The sequence below is a fragment of the Nilaparvata lugens genome, chromosome 11, assembly GCF_014356525.2.
Source record: "Nilaparvata lugens isolate BPH chromosome 11, ASM1435652v1, whole genome shotgun sequence".
In the NCBI taxonomy this organism is placed as follows: domain Eukaryota; kingdom Metazoa; phylum Arthropoda; class Insecta; order Hemiptera; family Delphacidae; genus Nilaparvata; species Nilaparvata lugens.
This window is the reverse complement of record NC_052514.1, coordinates 13877691-13898157: the sequence shown is the minus strand read 5'-3', so window position 1 is coordinate 13898157 and position 20467 is coordinate 13877691. Positions and strand designations below refer to the sequence as shown.

The window sequence follows — 20467 nt, the reverse complement described above, 5'->3', positions numbered from 1 at the left end:
CAATTCCGGGGATTGGATAATGTATATTTTAGACAGTATTTCTTGTTCAGTATCCTGTTACACTCTCCAAATCTGTCAGCTGTGTTTGGTGGATAACATTGAAGAAAAAAAAACGATAACTTCTTGAAAACTTCCCCTCACTGAACCAGTTCTCTTACCATGCAATGGCAATGCCTAGCTACAAGTGAAATAATAGTCGAAATAATAGAGTCTGCGAATTATCACTTATTGTCATCCCTTTATTGGTCTAGTATAAAAAGGCTTTTTTCATTAAATTCCAAGATAATCCGAAGATATTCAAATAGGCCCAAATAAGAGTTCATTTTTGAAATAATGGCTTGAAAATGTCTTGAAAGCTGGAACTAGTTCTGTGTTTTTAATATTTGTTTTTATAGAAAGTTTTTGGAAAAGGTTACTGTGAGATTAATTTTAAGAGTTTGCCGATCATGATGAATCAACCACATTTGTTGCTATACTGTAAATAAATTACTCCTTTTACTGTAGATTACTAACTACGTCATAACTGTGAGGTTTAGCAACAACACATTTGTTGCTATACTGTAAATAAATTACTCCTTTTACTGTAGATTACTAACTACGTCATAACTGTGAGGTACTGTTGATTATTGTGCGAAAATACTGTGGATTTGAATGATTAATGAGTGACTTACCCAGCTTTGCGTACAGCACCCGTGCAGTTGAAGGAGGCAGCAGCAGTTCCCGTCTGCTTGGCCCGGTAGGGCGAGTTGTGCACACTCTCGGCATCGTCCTCGTCGCTCACGGCTGTCGTCAGCGACATACGGTCGTCGTCCGACATCTGCAAACAAAATGAAAAACTCTCATCAAATCATTGCTAGTGATAATCATTGTTGTAAATCTGGGAACAGCCAGCAAACTCGAACAGCGGAAACAATTTGGGAATCAGTTGTGAAATACCCAGTAAAGGTATGTAGTTTCAGGAGGAGAATATTATATTATTCAAAAGGAAATGATCAATATTATTATTCAGGAGAATATCATATATTTATTATCATTCTGTGTTATTCTATGTCTCCCAGGTATAAAGTAAAGGCAGTCATTCTATCCTATTCTATTAAACGAGCCATTTCTGTTTAGATGCTTATGTGTTTAGATGTTTATATGTTAAGATGTTTTCATGTTTATATATACATCTATATGTGATCGGATCTCGAAAACGGCTCTAACGATTCTCTCGGAATTTGGAACAAAGTAGGTTTATGATATGAAAATTCGATTGCACTAGGTCTCAACCCTGGGACAACTCGCTGAAGGATATTAAAAGGATAAATACGTCCTTGTAAAAACAGATGGGAATTTTGTCGTCTGTCGATACAGGAATGGAAGTGAATGAACGAGTGCATGTGTGGGATCATTCAGCTGATCTCACGAGAAGAAAAATTCAGCAAGAAAAACTTATTTTCGATTATTTCTCTTCTATTTTTAGAAAACATGTTTACTTCAGAAAGTCCAAAATAGTAACTAGATGCTGTTAGTGTAGAATAGTACATAGTATAATTATCAACAAATATTGTAGCAAACATAGTAAATCATTCTAAATCGGATTCATAGTATATCTATATTTGTAATTGATGATGTGTTTGTTTCATGAAGTGTGAATAAATTGTTATTTTGATGAGTGATAGTTGCTTAACCTAGTTTTTCATTTGGACTGTAGTATACATTTAAAAGAGAAAGTCTTGGGCATAAGCGTGTTGTACCTCCACCTCCTCATATAACTATAAAAATAATTGTACGACTGAGAAAATGAATAAATAAATATAAACTATAAATTCAATCTTTCGTTACACATTTTCTATGCTTTCACACTCCAGAGCAAAGCTCTGTTCTTCCTATTATGTTACAAACTATTTGTTTTGAAATATAACATAACATTATGGAAATATAATTATGTTGACATTGGAGTATGGATGAAGCAGTTCATAAACAAGATGCTCCGATACTGCTGTTGATTATTACTCCCTATCAAGTTACAAACTATTTGATTTGAAATTTAACATGACATGGAAGGATCATGAAGGGAAATACACTAATGATTGTTGACAGATATATATATTTGCAGTCCTTTCAAAATGTGAAGAGTTTCTTTGAAACTAATACAGGTTTATACGCCTAGTCCTGTAATGAAGGGGGAAAGAGCACTATAGAAGACTGAGTAGTTTTGAATCCCAGTAACATGAAGAATTTCACTATTAAACTTTGGGACAGTTTTACTGGTTCGTGGACAAATTACTTCAAATATATTATTCTTCTAGGAGCTAAATAGGAAGGTGAGTAAAAGAACAAGGACAGTCGAAATGTGTTTTTCCAGGAGGGAGACATTAAAAAATTAATAATAAAGGTTTAGTGTTGGATTTCTCAAAGCTCAGTCAAGACATTTGAACATGTTTTGAACAGGCGTGATTTATAACAAGTGTACTAGAACATAATATGGATCATATCAGTCACTGGATCATTCCAGAACACACAGGTGAATCGGACATAAGTGGTGTTGAAGTTGAGCAAGATAGAGAATTTCCGGATTCATCTTCGAGTAATGAATGCTGGTTAGGGTAACAAAAATTAGGTACTTGAAAATATACATGAAGACACAAAAATTTCAGAAATATGAATATTCCTGAAGCTCGATAAGAAGAAGAGTGAGAGAACAATAATAGAAGAAAGAAGAGATGTGGAGTGAGGTAATTACCGTAACCTGGAGCAAACCATGAAGTTGAATCAGATGCATCTGATACAAGTGGAGATAATCTTGAAAGATAGTCTTGACAGAGATCTAATGGGCTAATACAATTTCAATAAGAAGATCCATTTCAGGTATCATATCCTCGTTTGAGCCTGACGATGAAACGTATCCTGAGGAGACTCGCTATAATTTGATAACTCAGTCAACTCAATAATAGTAGTATACTGTCTGATAATTGAGACAACTCCTGCTAGTGATTGCACATAATTTATAAACCACTAAATAGAGTCACCACCTCATCTTCTTAATCTGAATATCTCGCCTCGTTCCATAATGCACGGGATAGAAAGTGAATACTAATGGGTGAAGGGGAAGAAGTGTGGAGGTCTTGTTTACTGTTGCTAGATTCACTTCTAGCTGTCAGCATTGTTGAATGAAGGGAACATTGGTGGAGAATGCTGAACGTTGAAACTGGATTTCACTATAGGAAACTCCAAAGGGAAATAGCGGCCAAGTTTTGAAGCAAACTAAAATTGGACACATTCCAAACGTCTTCTGGGAGTTTCCTTCCTTCTTCGCCGCCCTACAAATCCTCCATAAAAAGCAACTCAACAGTTACTCGTGGAGAGTTAGTTTCTGCCATTAAATTCAAAGGCACTCCTGAATAGAGAAAGGAACTGCGAGTAGATTCGAATCGAAATAGAGATAGACTTCGCTACGAATTCAAATGAGAATTAAAGTGCATCCCTACTAACTCGACCTCTTTATAATATTATTTTTCTGATTCATTCTCACCCCTAGCGATCCAACTACAGAACAGTTTTATAATACTTCTCTCTAATGGCTCCACAGCCGAAGTCTGGAGCGAACTATTGATTGCTCCTCATTTTCATACCATTAAAACTCCACTCTTGCAGCGGTTTGTTCCTAGCTACTCAGCAGAATTGAGAACTAAAGTACCACTGCAGGTCAAATAAAAACTAGAATAGCCGAATCTATGAGATTATTTTCCAATTTTCACGAAAAATTACTGATGTGGGAATAAAGACTCATATCAATCCTCGAATTTTTAAACAAAAAATTGAACTCTAATTGGTGAGTGGATTTGTTTTGATTCGATTTGAAATTTATGATCAAAGTCATGGCATTTCTTTTCAAAAACTATCATGAAATGTGAAATCTGCAGTTGAAGCATGTAGAACCACCTAGAATAGAAAGACCACCTAGGACGAAAGTTAGTGGCATTTCCTTCCAAAAACTATCATGGATTGTGAAATCTATATTTGAAGCTATACACAAATCTTACGTTGAATCTCAATTGATGCATAAATATGGGGGAAGTCAGTAAGAAATATAAATATTCTGATTAAATTGCTTTCAAAGTATACTCCAATATTGATTGTCAGCTAGCTTGAGCTACAAAAATTTTTATCAATAATGAGGTGATCTCTGATGATTGATTTCCTTTCAATATTATTGTGATAGTTGACGTTTTGGACAATAGCCTGTTTTCCTTTCCATAAATATTGTATTTGTTTGCTTCGTTCAATAGATAAATGAATAAATTGATGAAAAATAGTGATATTCAATATGATCCAATGGAATATTTGAACATGTCTTGCTTTGAGACATCTTTGCGTGTCTTTGCTTGGAGTCTTCCTATGTTGAAGGAATTTTCATTAAGCTTTCATATAATCAGTTTCGTTGCTTCAAGTTCAATTTTCTCAATGAATTCTTCCGTTGTATAATTGAAATTGTTGAATGGTTATTGTCTCTTATTTCATTGCTTCAAATTTAATTTTCTCAATGAATCCTTCCGTTGCATAATTGAAATTGTTAAATGGTTATTGTCTCTTATTTCATAATTAGCAGTTGAATCCACCTCCAATCACAGTTGCTTTCCGGTATTGACAAGCATACAACAGGAAAGCGCCACGTGCATTTGCATGAGCCTCAGAAATTATTTGAAAATAGAACAGGTAATTTGATGAACAAATAGGGAAATTTGAAGTCTAATAAGAGTAAAGCCTGAACTTGTTGAGTTGAGAGGATGGAGGGAGTTTGAGTGATTCTAAATCGGAACTCATTCATCCGTGATAATTTTCCTGGAACTAGCAAATTAACTTTGCAATGGACAATAAACAGCCACGCTCGAATTCGAAGCACGTGTTTGAAAATTTAATATAGGACGGCGTCATTCCAACTTCACAATATATAGCGCCAATATTTCTCTGAAGCTCCCGTTATTAATCCAATTAAACTGTAGTGCGTGCTGAGCTTTCTGTCTGGACTCAACTAATCATCAACTAGTGTAAACTCAAAATTGAATTATTAGCTGATCTCTTTTTCCATACTTGTGGGAGCTCTTAATGGAATCAGCTGAACTCGTTTTTCAGTATAGTATATGAACTCAGAATTAGATTAGCGAGACCTTTATCGACTTCTCCTTTATCTGTCAAAATTGAGTTGAATTATATAGACGGGAGATGAAGGAGCTCTCTGAATTTAATATTTTCTATTCATAGATATTGTATGAAGTTCATATCAGAATTGTCACTCTCACTACTGATGTAATGGATAACCAGACATGAAGATCACCAATGTAGTATACTATTTTCAAAGTACTCTACGAATTGGGAATCTTCCCTGTTAGAAACTTGCTCCAATTCAATTGAAAACAATGAAAAAATTCACAAACTCTGTAATTCCAGATAATAATAATCTACTAACATCATACAAAATTGTGTCTCATTATTTCATAAAACCTCCGTCACAACAATCAAGGAACACACTATTTTGTCAAGTATTACACAAAATTATTCATAGAATTATATGAACTTTAATTGCCCAATCGGTTGAAAGAGTATCAAAATATGCAACAACAATATTTTATTCAAGTTTTGGGAAAATATTTTGCTCAATCCCTAGAATTTCATTCTTCTTCTATCAGATACTGTTTTTGGTGAGATGTAGTGATAATTATACATAATGAAGCACTGGAATTTTGTCTGAAAATATCCCAAATTTATTGATTCATCTTAATGAATTCGTGATATTTTTATACAATATTCTAGTGTTTTATCATTTATACTACCTACTGTATATCTAACTGTTCTGTTATGTATTTTATAATAGGTTCAAACTTTGTAACCATCATTAATGATAAATAAATTATATTGATTGAATATCATTATCCTTAATTTTTTCTTGTTTCCCTAGCTATTACTGCTCGGAATCTGTGATATGACCTTGCATTTCCATGTAAGCAGTTCATACTCTTCGCTCTATAGCAGATTTCCTAAAGTCCACGCGAAAACGTTGTAAAAATGAATGCAGATACAGTTTTTATTGTGTAAACAGGATGTGTCGTGTTGACGCAGCCGCGGATGTTGATATTTTGATGTTTGCTGGCTCTGATGGTAAAAGGAAATTGAAATCGTATTCTCGATTTTCTATATCTGCATACATAGTACATCTAGTACCTCCAAACTGATTTTTCTTTGACTGAGGCTGTATTTTCATATCCAGAAAGCATTTCTTCAATTTACATAGGATTTCTCGTATTTGGATGTCTGTCAATATGTGGAAATGGGTGGAAAAACGAAGATATATTTTATGATAGGAGTGGTTTTGGTTTCTGGTAGATGTTTGAAAGACGGTTTTGAGAATGTTGATTCACCATGCTCTAAGAGTATTTCTAAACAAGACCAGTTTTGATTTATGATTTTGGAGAATAATATATTTCTTAGTATATTTGATTAAAATTTGACAATTTCTTAGTACTTTTAATAATTATCACAATATCAACTTCTCAATTACTATTTATAATATTTCAGTTATGAAACAAGATAAAGGATAATCAAATAAATACATGTTAAATTCTGATAGTTAATTGTTCACTGAGACTGGACTGCAATGTCGTCGATGTAAGGAAATAATAATAAGTTATCAAATATATTGGAAATTCTCCAAAACTCTTTCCACAATATATTGAACTCGTGAATAGAACAATATAAATTATCAATATTAGGACTCATCATTTTCAGTGACGTACGGTATAAATTTCGTTCCATCGATTCATAAATAGTATTGAAGTACTGTATTCATATTCCTCATTGATAACTACTTATTGATAACCTAACCTAACCTTCCCTAACTGAAATTTTCGTGGAATTATGACTGTACTTGTTCCTCCTTGAATTTATCTGAGAATACCTCTATAGAATTCGTCGAAAATTCCACCGGCAAAATTGTTTTTAGCTGGCAGGACGTTATTAATCGATCGATCAATTTCTTCTCCGGAAATACTATTAGCTTTCCACATCCAGCTTCTATAAATAGAGGGAAAGATGTTATAGGAAATAGATAACACAAATGGTATTCGCTGGAAAGAGAATAGGCCTGAAAAGGCTCCATTGAAAGCCCGCTCTTCGTTTTAGGGCAGAAATTCCATCCGCTTTTCGAAATAGAGTATTATAATGGAAGGGTGTTTTTCAGTGTGTTTCCGTGAGGAGTATTCCGGAGAGGAAGAGGAACGTGTGAAGCCAGTGCTCACCCCCTCCCACCCTCCCCACAGGACAGCACAGTAAGCCGATATTGCAATCTGCTGAGAAAAAATAGGAGAAGAAAAATAGAGAGAGATCTGCCTCTGCCTTAGCCCGATTTTCCCTACAGGCTTCCAGCCCTACAAGCCGATTTATTCCTTGAGATCTTCCTACTACAGTATCTTGGAAATATTTGGCTATCTACACTGGCGAAAAACAAGATAAAATTCCTATATATCGAGTTAAGAATAATTGAAATAACAGTTAACACTTTCAACATGGAAACGCACGTAATTAGTTCAAATTATCTAAATAAAATTGAACTGTCATAATGTTGCAAAATTACTTCAACATTGTTATTATCAATGATCACTGAAAATTAGTTCACAATAACTACAAATTAAAATTTACAAGTCGGAGAATTTATCAAGGTACTTGATCAGCTGCATTGAATTACATATATGTAACTGTATAAATGTAATATATATTATTATGTATTGAGATTCCTATGGGAATCCACCCCTTTTATTTTATTTATTATTTATTTATTTGAAAATTTACATATTTGAGGGCACTAGGAAATGAATCCCATTATTGCCCTCATAACACACATTGAGCATGCAATTTGGAAAACAATACATTAAAATGAAAACAAAATAACTAAACTAATATACTATTAAGTTTTAGAAAAAATAAATAAAAACAAGATACAAAAAAAAATAGTAGAAAACCTTGCAAATAAAAGAAAAAGGAAGAAATAGTAGAAAACCTAGCAGATAAAAGAAAAAGGAAGACGTATGTATCTAATACTGAAGAATTCAAGAAGAAAAGAGAAATTTTTTAGAAATAATTATGTTTTAGTAACACTCGGCCCCTGCGCTCAGGTTTTATCATTTTCAGGTACATTATGTATCTAATATTAATACTATTTTACTTTCAACTTATTGTGTTGATTGTCAATTGTATTTATATAATTAAGGACTTGTATTCATATTGTTTTGAACGAAAACTAAACTATTCATTGATTGATTGACCCATATTATTCGAGGGTTCATATGCTGTATAGGGTATTTTCATAATAATTGACTCCAGATCTATACTCCACAACTAATTGAAGTATAGCAAGAGGAGTTTTCACAAAACGTTGATCGATTCACTTCCTCTTTGCTCACACAGTTTTCAAAAAACATATTAGTTCAAGTATGGTTGAGACTGGTTTGAGTTTTTCAGCCTATCGCAGTCAAGGAAATAAGTGAAGGAAAAGAGCACTTTATACACTCAAAATCATGATATTGTGAATTGAAATGAAGGGAAAACGTTGAATTAAATCGTGCACAACATCCAACGGGGTCGATTAAATCGTCAATTCATCACGCACAGTCAAAGTGCAGCATTCCGACATGATTCAAGTGTCGAAATCAAACCTCCTCTCTGATGTTGGTGATGCACTCAAATATAATCAATACTACGCGCCTACAGTGAAGTTGGACTGTACAAAGCGACCTATTTTGTTTTCATCTCAGTTGATAGCACTGATATTCCAATTAGCGTTGAAATTCAAAAGCGGCGCCCATCTCACTTTACGGGCGCGCGTTCTATTTTGACAGAACTCATGCGCCAATCAGGGTGACGCCGCTTTCAAATCAACCAGCTAATTTCAGTTGTGCAATATGGCAGACGACACTACTGAGATCACAGCTGTTGCTGATTCAACTAGCTAGCTGCACTTCGCAAGCTGACGTTTGTTATCAGTAGGGTTATCACAAACTGTGTTCGGCAAGCTGTTGAACGGTTGACATTTGTTCAAGGAATATGCAGCACAGAAATGGACACTGACCTAACTGGTGCGTCAATTTGCATGTTGAGAGATCAATCCTCATCTCTGACAAAGTTGGAAATCAACGTCAGCTCCTCTCTCATTCATTTAATACTGCAAACGTTTCAGTACAAGGATTCATAGTGATGTCAACTACCCTACCAACCAACTACCAACAGTCGATGAAAATGTTGTTTTTGATGGCTTCCATCAGTAGCATACTGGTCAACGTCAGCTTTACTTCCATTCATTCAATTTCGCAGACGTTTTAGTACAAGGATTTATAGCGATGTCAACTACCCTACAAATTTCAACCAACAGCCAGTTGAAATGTCGTTAATGATGGTTCTCATCAGAAGGCTACTAAGACCGATATCTAGTCAACGTCAGTTTTACTATTTATTCAATCTCGCAAACGTTTCAGTAGAAGGATTTATGTTGATGTCAACTATTTTACAAATTTCAACTGACAGTCAATGGGAATAGGAATGTTGTATGTGATGGCTTTCATCAGAAGGCTATACTATGACTGATATCTGTATAATCATCTCATGTCTCTGATATGATATCGAACATCTTATACCTCGATTAGTAAAACTGTAGGATTGAAATATATATTTTTTTCAAGTTACTTGATTGGAATCGGTCCTACTTGAATTAAATCAAATTCATTTGCCGTGAACTGCAAAATAACAGTTGATAAAAATTACTCAATTCATGAATTTTCTAAGTATGATATCAATATAAAGTATGTAAAAAAGTTTTTTAAATGTTAAAAACCGTTTTATCGACAAATTGGCTTGTTTTGCTCAAGTTTTAGTGCAATATGCTCTCAGTCAAATACTATGTACACCAAATTTAACCGTATAAAGTAATGAAACACAAGCATTATTCAATTCATAATATCAATATGTATTGTTCTTCAACTGACTTGCACTTGCAACTTCAGCCTGATTTGCAGTCGTCCATGCTGGTTATGGGCTCGAATCACGCCAGTAGGTATGAAAGTTTGATAATCTCATCAATCACGTGAGCATTCATTACATTACCCAAGCAAACTCTCATGACATCATCGACTTCGAGTTTCTAAACTGCGTAATTTCGGAATAATTGATATTTATTATATGTTTTCTAATTTCATTACAATCTGTGGTTTCGAATATTCCTTTGTCTTTTCATTCAATAATACTGATTTGACCAGAAATTCGATTTATCAGTTTAGCTTTTTACAAAAGATGTTAATTATTATATATAAAATATTCATATCGTGGATTCAAATGATAGTAAAATAGTGTAGTACTTAATGTTCCAGTATCAGAAACCATATTATTTCTATATGACAGACAATGAATGTTGAGACTGTATGAAGGTGCCACCTGGTGGTGGAAGTGTGTAATACGCTAATAGACAATCAGAGGCATTCAGTAGGTAGTTTAGTTAGTTGTTGTCGATCAGTGCCCGAAAAGGCTCCGTGTCATTTGGTGCTCTATTCAATTCATATTGTGCTAATACAATAATACAAACTATTGAGTTTCAATCTTTTCATACCCTTACAGTCCAGTGCTCCATCAGACAATCTAAACCAGCATGGCATGGTTAATTTTCTGGGTCCTCTTGCTCTCCCACTCTAGATATCAAGCTACACCCAACACTATATTATGTTATCACTTATAATTCACCTACTGTTATCTGAATCTTAGTTGTGTAATTTTAATTACACATATTGTAATTTATAGTGAATATAATACCATATAGCCACTTATTGAATAATACTGCTTGCAGGAACTGTCCCCCAATCTCAGACGCATAGTCTTACTGGGGGAATTCCACTCAATCAATATGTTCTTTCTACTGTTTTGTAAAAATGTGATTCTTATTTTGTTGAATATCAAATATAAATATGTACATGTATTGTATGCCAAGTGGAAATAAACGAATTGAAATTGAAATCTATCCTTGAACAGTTGTATAGAATTGCAAGTAGTAGTAGTATCAGTAGTAGATATTCATCTATAAAAAACTAAATCAACATATCTATTCCCGGACAATTTGTGTCGCAAGAAATGATTCATGAGACCAATCGAATTCAATCTGCAGTGTCCTATATTGCAGACTTACAACTTCCATTTCAACACTGGAGAGAACAGAACAAAACAGGAATATTTTATCGATGGGGAGAATGCAGATGTATCCGCAGCAATGTGATACGTCGGGGCGGGCTGAAAGGGTCTCAGAAAGAACATAAATTCGAACGGATTCGTCCGAAACCGCAGCTGAGAACGGGAGCCGGGCTGCGGGGAGGGTACGAATGCCCAAGGGACCTATAAAGTTCAGGGAAACAACAGCGGATGGGATGTTAGTAGCCTATTATAGGCAAGAGACGAGCTGCGAGTATAAAGGCATTGGAAAAGTGTGAAACTCCGACGATACATAGTTAATGCCTGGATAGACGGATTGCGGGATATCTTGTCGGCGATGTAGGAGGAGTATTAGAGGAGGAAAAAGGAGAACGACAAGAAAGATAAGAATGAATGGAAATAAGAAGAGAGGCAGAGTTATGGAGGTGAGAGGTCAGGAGGTGGAGAAGGGTTGGAGTGACAATGACAAGAGGAGATAAGAGTGGAAGAAGGAAGAAGAGAGAAGGGAAAATAGAATACCAGGAGGAGAGAAGACTAATAACTTATTGGGTTTGTATTGAATAAACAAGATGAGCAGAAAAGAGATGATTTTCGTGGTGGAAGCAATCTATAATTTTTGTCAAATATCATAATTCAAGAAAATTCAAGATGAAAGAAGCACAATTAAGTTGAAAGAAGAAGTTCATGGTGAGATAACTATTAGAACTAGTTCATAGCTGATACAAATTGAGAAAATAGAGTGAAGGAGTGAAAATAATGGATATTTGAGTTCTTTAGATGTTCGGAATTGTAGATTTTCTAACTCTTTTTCATTCCTCTATTAAGATAATAATCATCAGGATGAGGAGTCATATTTGAGAACAATGTTGTCAAAAAAGAAATAATTGAACACGAATAAAACGTAATATGCATGGAATGTGTAAAGTTGGAAAGACTATCACGAAAGTTCTATTATAGTATAGTTGAATTGAGTATGAGAAGAGATGACAACAGAACTGGAGTTCGAATGGAGAGAGAAGTAAGTACGAACGGAAATTGAAAAACAATTTGAATAACAGTAACAAAAAAAAAAATTGAAGTGACCAAAATTTGATTTGATATGACATTTAAATTCACTCTCATGCATGATGAGACGAAGGTTACATCAGGGGACTAGCTAACTGACTTCTAACTAGATCAGAATAGTGAGAGGTGATGTTCCAGAGGTTCGATGCATACAAGGAAAGGGAACATAAGGGTTGGAATCATGAAAGAGGAAGGACGATACAAGATCAGGAGTAACCGATGATTGGAGAAGGCTAGCATGAGGATAAGATTTGAGACTGAGAAGGAACAAGGGATGAAGAGAGTGAGAGAGAAAAGAGAATGTCAGAGAGATCAGGGAGAGAGAGAGAGTGTTTGGAATAGGAGGGAGAGTGCTAGAAAGAAAAGAAAGAGATATAGTGTTAGAGAGAAAAGATTGAGAAAGATACAGAGGAGCGAGATAAGAGAGAGGGTGTCAGAGAGATACTGAGCGTTGGAGTATGGCTTGAGAAGAAGATATCAGTGAGGGTTGAGAACAGATAGGACACATGCTCAACATGCAAACTGGATAGATGACGTCCACACCGCACCCCACCGCACCACGACCCCACTGCAATCTCACACTCCCGGCAAATCAGATTTCTCCTTCACTACTTGTCCATTTCCTCCCTCTGGCCATTTCCAAGCTCATCGGCATCACTCGTTTATATTGGCAGAGTCGTGACACTCACACAACGACACAAACTATATGAAACAAAACACGATGTCTCCCACGTAAAGGATGGCTCAGACCAATATGGAATAACACAAGTCACGTCATCACAGAGTGGAAGAAGAACAGCTTCTTGGAAAAATTGTCATGTTTTCTGTAATAATGGTACAATGTTTGAGAACATTTCACAATTTTTAAGTGGAGTTTCACGGTTAGGAGTTGATTTTACGACACTAATATTCAATTACATTGGTCTTGTATTTCAATCGATATTAAGTTACATTTGCGTCGTATGTCAATCGATATTTAGTTATATTAGCCTCGTATTTCAATTGATATTCAGTTACATGAGCTTCGTATTTCAATCGATATTTAGTTACATTAGCCTCGTATTTCAATCGATATTTAGTTACATTAGCCTCGTATTTCAATCGATATTTAGTTACATTGGCCTAGTATTTCAATCGATTTTTCATCTCAAGTTCAATTCCAACAAATGAGTATGACGTAATTACATTTTAATGAAGCAGAAGTCCCTCATCTCGAATGGGTGCTTTAACACAGATTGAGTCATTAACATTTTTGGAGGGGATCCCCAAGAAAATACCTGGAGTGTTCAACATGATTTCTGTCGACTTTTTTGCGAGGATCCTCAATTTTTGTTGGTGCAGAACTGGATATTTGATTCTGAAATAAGGTGGGTGGGGTTTGGTCACTACTGAATGAAGTATTTCAGTGATTTGATTTGGAGTCGAGTGCTATCAATCAAATCGCATTTTGCGTTCCATATTGACTGATTCAATCTGATTGAGTCATATTGACTGAAATTGCTTTCAATCGATTGCGAGCTCATACTAAACTAATAATAATTATTGTCGAAATAGAAAGAAAAAGAAAAATCTCAGTACGCTTTTTGAATTATTTAATCACTACAGTACTCTCTTCTGTACTTCTGTACTCTTCTGAGAAGAGTACTGAAGATTATGATCAATTTAAGATTTCGAAGATATCAAAATTATGACAAGCTTGTTATCAGGTTACAGATTAATCTGTTAATATAATCTGTAATTATTGTAAGTGTATTAAATATCAAATTAATAAGTTATTCTTATTATGTGATTAAATAATTCAAAAAGGGTACTGAGATTTTTATTTTTCTCTATATTTTTATTACAAGCAACTCTATATCAGAAAAGAGATAAATTATTGTCGACTATGATCTCTCAATCCTTCCTGCGCCTTGTTGCATGGAAAATACAAACTAATATTTCAGTAATTTCCTATTCCAACAGTAATCTGACTTCTAATTTTATTGGTTTGTATTTTCTCATACAACAGTACCCTGCAGTCAAGTTTCTCCTACAATCCATCTCCAATTCAACTTTTTAAATATATTTTTCCAGTTTTTTGAAAGATGTAGTTAACGAACTTCGAAATAGCTCATTGCGAAGTTCGAATCTACTTCGATTCGATCCTTCACGATCGTTTACTATATGCCTATAATTGAATATTTTAAGAATGAACAGTTGAAATTCCACGAGATATAAAGGATTCAGCTATCTTCAATTGGAGTCAAGGTAGAGATTCGGCAACGCTGTTGTCCTATCTTTCTTCACTGTCATTATAAAGTGAACCTGTCTATAGAAATAAAGAAAGACAAGTGCAAATCAATCGACATACAAGAGCAACATTGTTGACAGACGTAGCGTTGCGTTGCTATCTAGGTCAGACACAGAGTGAGGCAACGAACTCGCACTGCATGCTAAAGCATGACGCCGTCCTAATCAGTTGGCTCAACCAGCTCAACAAATTCGCCCCACTACACAGGCTGCTGTCGGCTTGTTACCGCTAATTTGACAATGTATTCAGCCAGGACATGTTGTCTGCCAGTCTAGCCTACGGTGAATGCGGATTGCTCAGATAAATGCTGATGTTGCAGTAACTGTAGAAGATATCCTACCTCATGGTGTTCTTGTACAAGTAACTATAGCCACAGAGAGAACTTAGCATGAATTGTGTAGCCAATATCATTAGTCTATGACTAGTAGTCTATGACTACACTTTTTATATTTATTTCTGTGAACAGTAGACCTCACCTCAGTATTCTACAAGTACCTGATTGAAACTATAGACCTCATGGAAATACAGGAATAGACTGGCTTCTCCACACATCTGTGTAATCACTTGTCAGCTGATTTATGATGAATAATTCTATAGTCTGATTTTCACTCTAATATTGGCGTATGAAGGAGGCTCCTTTTTCCTTTTATATTATCCTTGAAATGCAAAATTTCCAAAAACCTTGTATATACGTCGACGCGCAATTAAAAAAGGAACATACATGTCAAATTTAATCAAAATCTATTACCGCGTTTCGCCGTAAATGCGCAGCATATAAACATTTAAACATTCAAACATTTTAACATTTTAACATTAAGAGAAATGCCAAACCGTCAACTTGAATCTCAGACCTCACTTCGCTCGGTCAATAAAAGTTATATTTGTAGGTGTGTACAAACTTATGCGCCACGAACACGCGCATCAGCTGATGCTACACTTTTTATATCTGTATTATTTGTACATAAATAATACTGCATAATCTGCACAGTAACGAAAAAGAATTGAATACTAATATTGATTCTATCATTGGTTGAAATCAATATCCATCATTTCTGAACATTTCAAGAAACGCTGTTTGCGATGCAATCTGTGTCATAACATAAACATTTAAAGCAAGGGTGTACCATGTAACAGGAATCAAGCTCTGCAAATATCCAACGATTAAAAAGCTCTATCATGGAAACAATTCTTGAATGAAGAGATCTGGTATGAAAAGAGTTCAATTGTATTGTATTGGTGTTGTATAAAAGCAAAGTTTGGAGAATAATTATAGCCAAATATTTAGGATTGTAAAAATTGCTTAATGAACTTACAAGAGGGCTGAAGAAATCATAAAATTCTAATAGCCTCTCTCCATTAAGGATGACTTGAATTTTAATTTAACAGGAACTCATAATTATCTATCTTCTAACGAACTCAGTTGAATTCGAAGTATAAAAAAGGAATTAAGGCGAATTTACATACTTGATGGAGGGCCATCGAAAGTCAACTTCTGTTTACTAATATATCATAGAAATATTTAATTACATTAGGAAGCTTTTTTTAATTGGCCATTTCGATTCTGATTGGAAAGTGATAAATGATATGTGTGTATCAAATATTCAAATCATCATTAAATCATGTACTTTCGTTATTGTACATGTACATAATATTATATAATCACTTTTTAATTGAACTCACTGCTGGCGTTTAAGTGTTACTTTTGCCAATAGTCAATAATTTTATTATTACTTTGCTTAAGATTATCACATAATCTTGTTAATTTTATTGTACTGTATACTTCTAGAATTTTGTACTTTTGTTAAATGTATTACTGTTTATACTATATCCTATTATTTTGTGATTGTAGAAATGTCTGTAAAATTACTTGGCAAAAAAATTTCAATTATAATTATTCAATCAAAATCTAATCATGATTCAATCATCATTCAATTCATAATCGGGTAAAAATCGCATAATATATTTCTTGTGTCACACACTAACTTACATTCCTATCAATTGCTCTGTGGAAATTCTCCTCTCAATGCAATTCTCTTTTTCTACCTCTTCATTTCTATGAGAGCAAATCTGGTACATACTGTTTGAAACATTGGCAAAAGTTTGAACAATCGTTGTATTTGAATTGACATATCTAATTTTTGAAATATTTTTCAAGCAGAGAACATGATTTAAAATTATTCCACGATTTAATGTAGATTTGCAATTGTTCTTCTTCTCTTCACAATATCTGTTATTCTCTCGCCTCCTACATCTTCATTCGAATTCCAATTTCCTCTTCTTGACTCTTCTCCAAACTACCTCTTTCCTGGTACTACTCTCCAGCCTCAGCTGATACATGGATTTATCTATTCACTTTCTCCTTCTCTTTCACACGTCGTTTTCTATGCAGTTATCTATTTTAATCATCCTCTCTTTCCTCATCATATGTTGGACATCTTCCTCATCCTCTCTCATGGTCCTACCCTACAACTCTTCCTATGTCATTTTTCCTCATTGGCTGCAATGCTCCTGTATATTCCACGCCAGAAACCGAATGAAGCCGGAGCTAAATCAAATCTATCAGACTGTCAATAAATGAATTGCTAATGCAGGAACACCGAGTGCAAACTGGAAGCACTGCAAATTCTATTTCCGCCTCGCAAGTCTGTGTCTGATGAGTGCTTTCCTGTTCCCGAAGTAGGTCAAATGTTCATTCAATTTTTCAATGAATGCGGAAAAATTGAACTAGTATAACGTCAATGATGATTTTCATGAAACACTGTCTGCAATCACATTTATTTCACTCGTTGTTTTCTCTAATTTATTGTTTCAATTCATTTCTAAATTAAACTTCGCGAACAACTCTCTTTCAATGAAAAATGGGTAATTCACTTGTAGTTTATTCCAATCCATAGTTTCAATTTATTTGTAAATTGAACTGTGCGAACAACTCTCTTCCAATGAATGCTATTTCACTTGTAGTTTAATCAAATCTATCGTTTCAATTCATTTTCAAATTGTACTTAGCGAAAATTTTCGGATCAAACCAAAAACTAAAACAAAAGTAAGCGTAGGCGAACGAAATTTTCTCAAAAAAATTGTTTCATCGTCATGTTCTATTGGAATGAACAACAAGAAATGGTATCAGTGTTTCGATTCATTCCCTGTGAAGTATGAATACACATGATTCACCCCTTTAGGCATCATTGTAAATATTCACAATTAAAGAGACTTTCAAGTCTGTTCAATTATGGAAAAGTTCCACAACACCAATATTCATGCTACAAACTTAATTAAGTAAATATTCACGTTCTCTTTATAGAGCTACAACCATTATTGAAATGAGATGAAAAACATCCATCATCCTTTTATACTTTTATACTCTATGGATGCAAGGAATGAAAATATCAGCACCCTTTTTGAAAGCTTTCATTCACAATATGTTTCAACGTTAACGTAATTCTCAAGTTAATGAATGAAATGAAGGGTAGCCTACTGAGATTTTCTACTTCTTGATAAATATTAGAGTAGCCTTCATCAGAAAGACAATTGATACAATACATGAATCGAGTCTTCACATTTCATGATTCGAAACATGTTATGCATTATTAACATGTGGAAGGGTACTGGATGATTCCTTTTTTATTTCATGTGCATCATCTGTTATATTTATTGTGATGGCGTGATCAATGTCTGTAACATTGTTGAAGAAAGCAACTTCATAAAAATACCATTACCCATTAAATATTACAGCAAATCATTTGTTATTTTTATACCATCAGAAAAAACTTTTCATTCTTTGCCTGGAAGTTGGGGAGCATATCCAGATGTGCTCAGTCGTTCTTCCGAATGAGAAGTCATGTTATGCGGAACTCATTATTCATGAATTATTCATTGGGAATCGACATCTCCATTCTTTGTGAACTCTTATTCTTGTACTGCATGCCTAATCGCGATCTTCTGGCAAACTCAATGCTTGAGAAACCTCGCACATAGCCTCAAAAACAAACAAGAGCAAACGTGATCGGTTGACTACGTATCAATGAAATGTTATCTCAGTAAATCAAAAATATGTATCAGAGGAGCTGAATGAGGTTTTGAATATATACAGCACAATATTAAATTTTATCTTTATGTATGAAAAATATGTTGGAGCTGAATGAAGTTGATTTTGAAGCTGATTAGGATTGATTTTGTTTGATGTTGAAGTAAAAAAATATTGAATTTTTCTCCCACCTACTAGAGTATCACAAAAATCTGGTGTGGCGCACTCACACAACTTTCCTTGAAAATTTACCACCTTCCACTAATGTTCACGCGCATCTCAAGTCTACTATTCAAAGATCCAAGCCAGATGGTGACAGGACTATAACGCTGGAGACACACGAAGTCTGCTATCTCTTCATAGTGAATGATTTAATAGAATCAACAGTTGCCAACAGTTTGCAATTGAAATAATAACATTTTCTCGAATTTCGAGCTTATTTCAAATTTTAGGTGAAAATGTACTGAACATTGATTGTAGAGATTTTCATGCTCAATCTTTTCCACTTGGATTTTTTTGTTCAAATTGTATCTGAAGCGTGATAATTGGGAATCTAAAATCAAACTTTGCATAGATGGGGCGGAGCTCCTGGAATTCTTACAGATATGGGACTTGTGGCAGGTGATAGAGCTTATTAATGACTATTTTAGGTATAAATTCGATTAAAATCGTTGGATCCGTTTTTGAGATAATCGCAAAAAACCTTGTTTTTTACAACATTTTCGCCATTTTAGCCGGCATCTTGAATTGCATCAGATCGAAATTGTTCGTGTCGAATACTTATATCGTAAGGACCTTGAAGGATACTAAAGGACTATTTTTTAACCCTTATAGGGCTACTTGTAATATAAATATAAAGAAAAATAAAAATCTCAGTACCCTATTTGGAATATTTTATCATAACATGTTTCGGACATTGAAAATGGCATTAATGTCCGAAACATCTTGTAATAAAATATTTCAAATAGAGTACTGAGAATACTTTTTCCTACAGAGTTGAATGTGATAAAAAAGTACTCACTCAAGACTTGAATTTATACCTTCAACTTGACATAGAAGGCATTTCTATGAGCGAACGGTACATGAATATTGATGATAAAAATCTCAAAATCAACTATCAAAACCTAAAAAATTCATTGAAATGTTGGTTTTTGAAAGTGAATGGCTTTCATTTCGGCTTTGGTTAAATGAAACCAGGACTTCCTATATACTGGACCTGCGCCTACGAAAAAAAGGCCGCCGTAAGTGGTGGCTGGCAATGATATTTTAAACGGGAACTGGACGAACTGAGATTTCGATAAACTGAGAAACTCTTTAACAGCTGATTAGTGATTTTGTCTTATAGTTTGTGTAAAATAAGTTGAGACTTGACCCTCCATCCGAAGAAATTACAGGGTTGCCAAATCGTGTATAAATTGCAACTTTCTCAAATTTCCAATTCAATGTCAGAATTGGATGTAGAATATCATCCCCGATATCCTAGTAGTAATAAAAAACCAACTACTTATCTTTTGAAACAAAAAAGTTTCTAGCATGTCGAAAATTTCATGTTTTCTGCTAAAAATATCTCGACATTGACGAACATAATTATTAATCAAAAAATAACTATAAGTCGGATAGAAATGATCCAGACACCAATAGAAAGGAGACCTTCTCCCCATTAATCATTAATTTGATATAAAATTACGACACCCAATGATTCTGAGAGAAGTGATATTCAAAAGAAAAACAAATCTTCGCTATGTTTCCAATTTTATCATAGAACTTAAATTTCCTTTAATCCTTCAACCCTGAAGCTTTTTTAGTACTACTAAGATATCGGGGATGATATTCTACATCCATTTGTGACGTTGAATTGGAAATTTGCA

At 34.4% G+C, this 20467-nt stretch overlaps 1 protein-coding gene across 1 annotated transcript in view; it reads right to left on the bottom strand.

Moving 5' to 3' along the window:
- LOC111051144 overlaps window positions 1–20467 on the bottom strand; it is a 502268-nt gene that overhangs the window by 131628 nt on the left and 350173 nt on the right. Inside the window, exon 15 of the mRNA XM_039438199.1 lies at window positions 672–817. Coding sequence (XP_039294133.1) covers window positions 672–817 — 146 coding nt within the window. The remainder of the gene's footprint in view (window positions 1–671; window positions 818–20467) is intronic.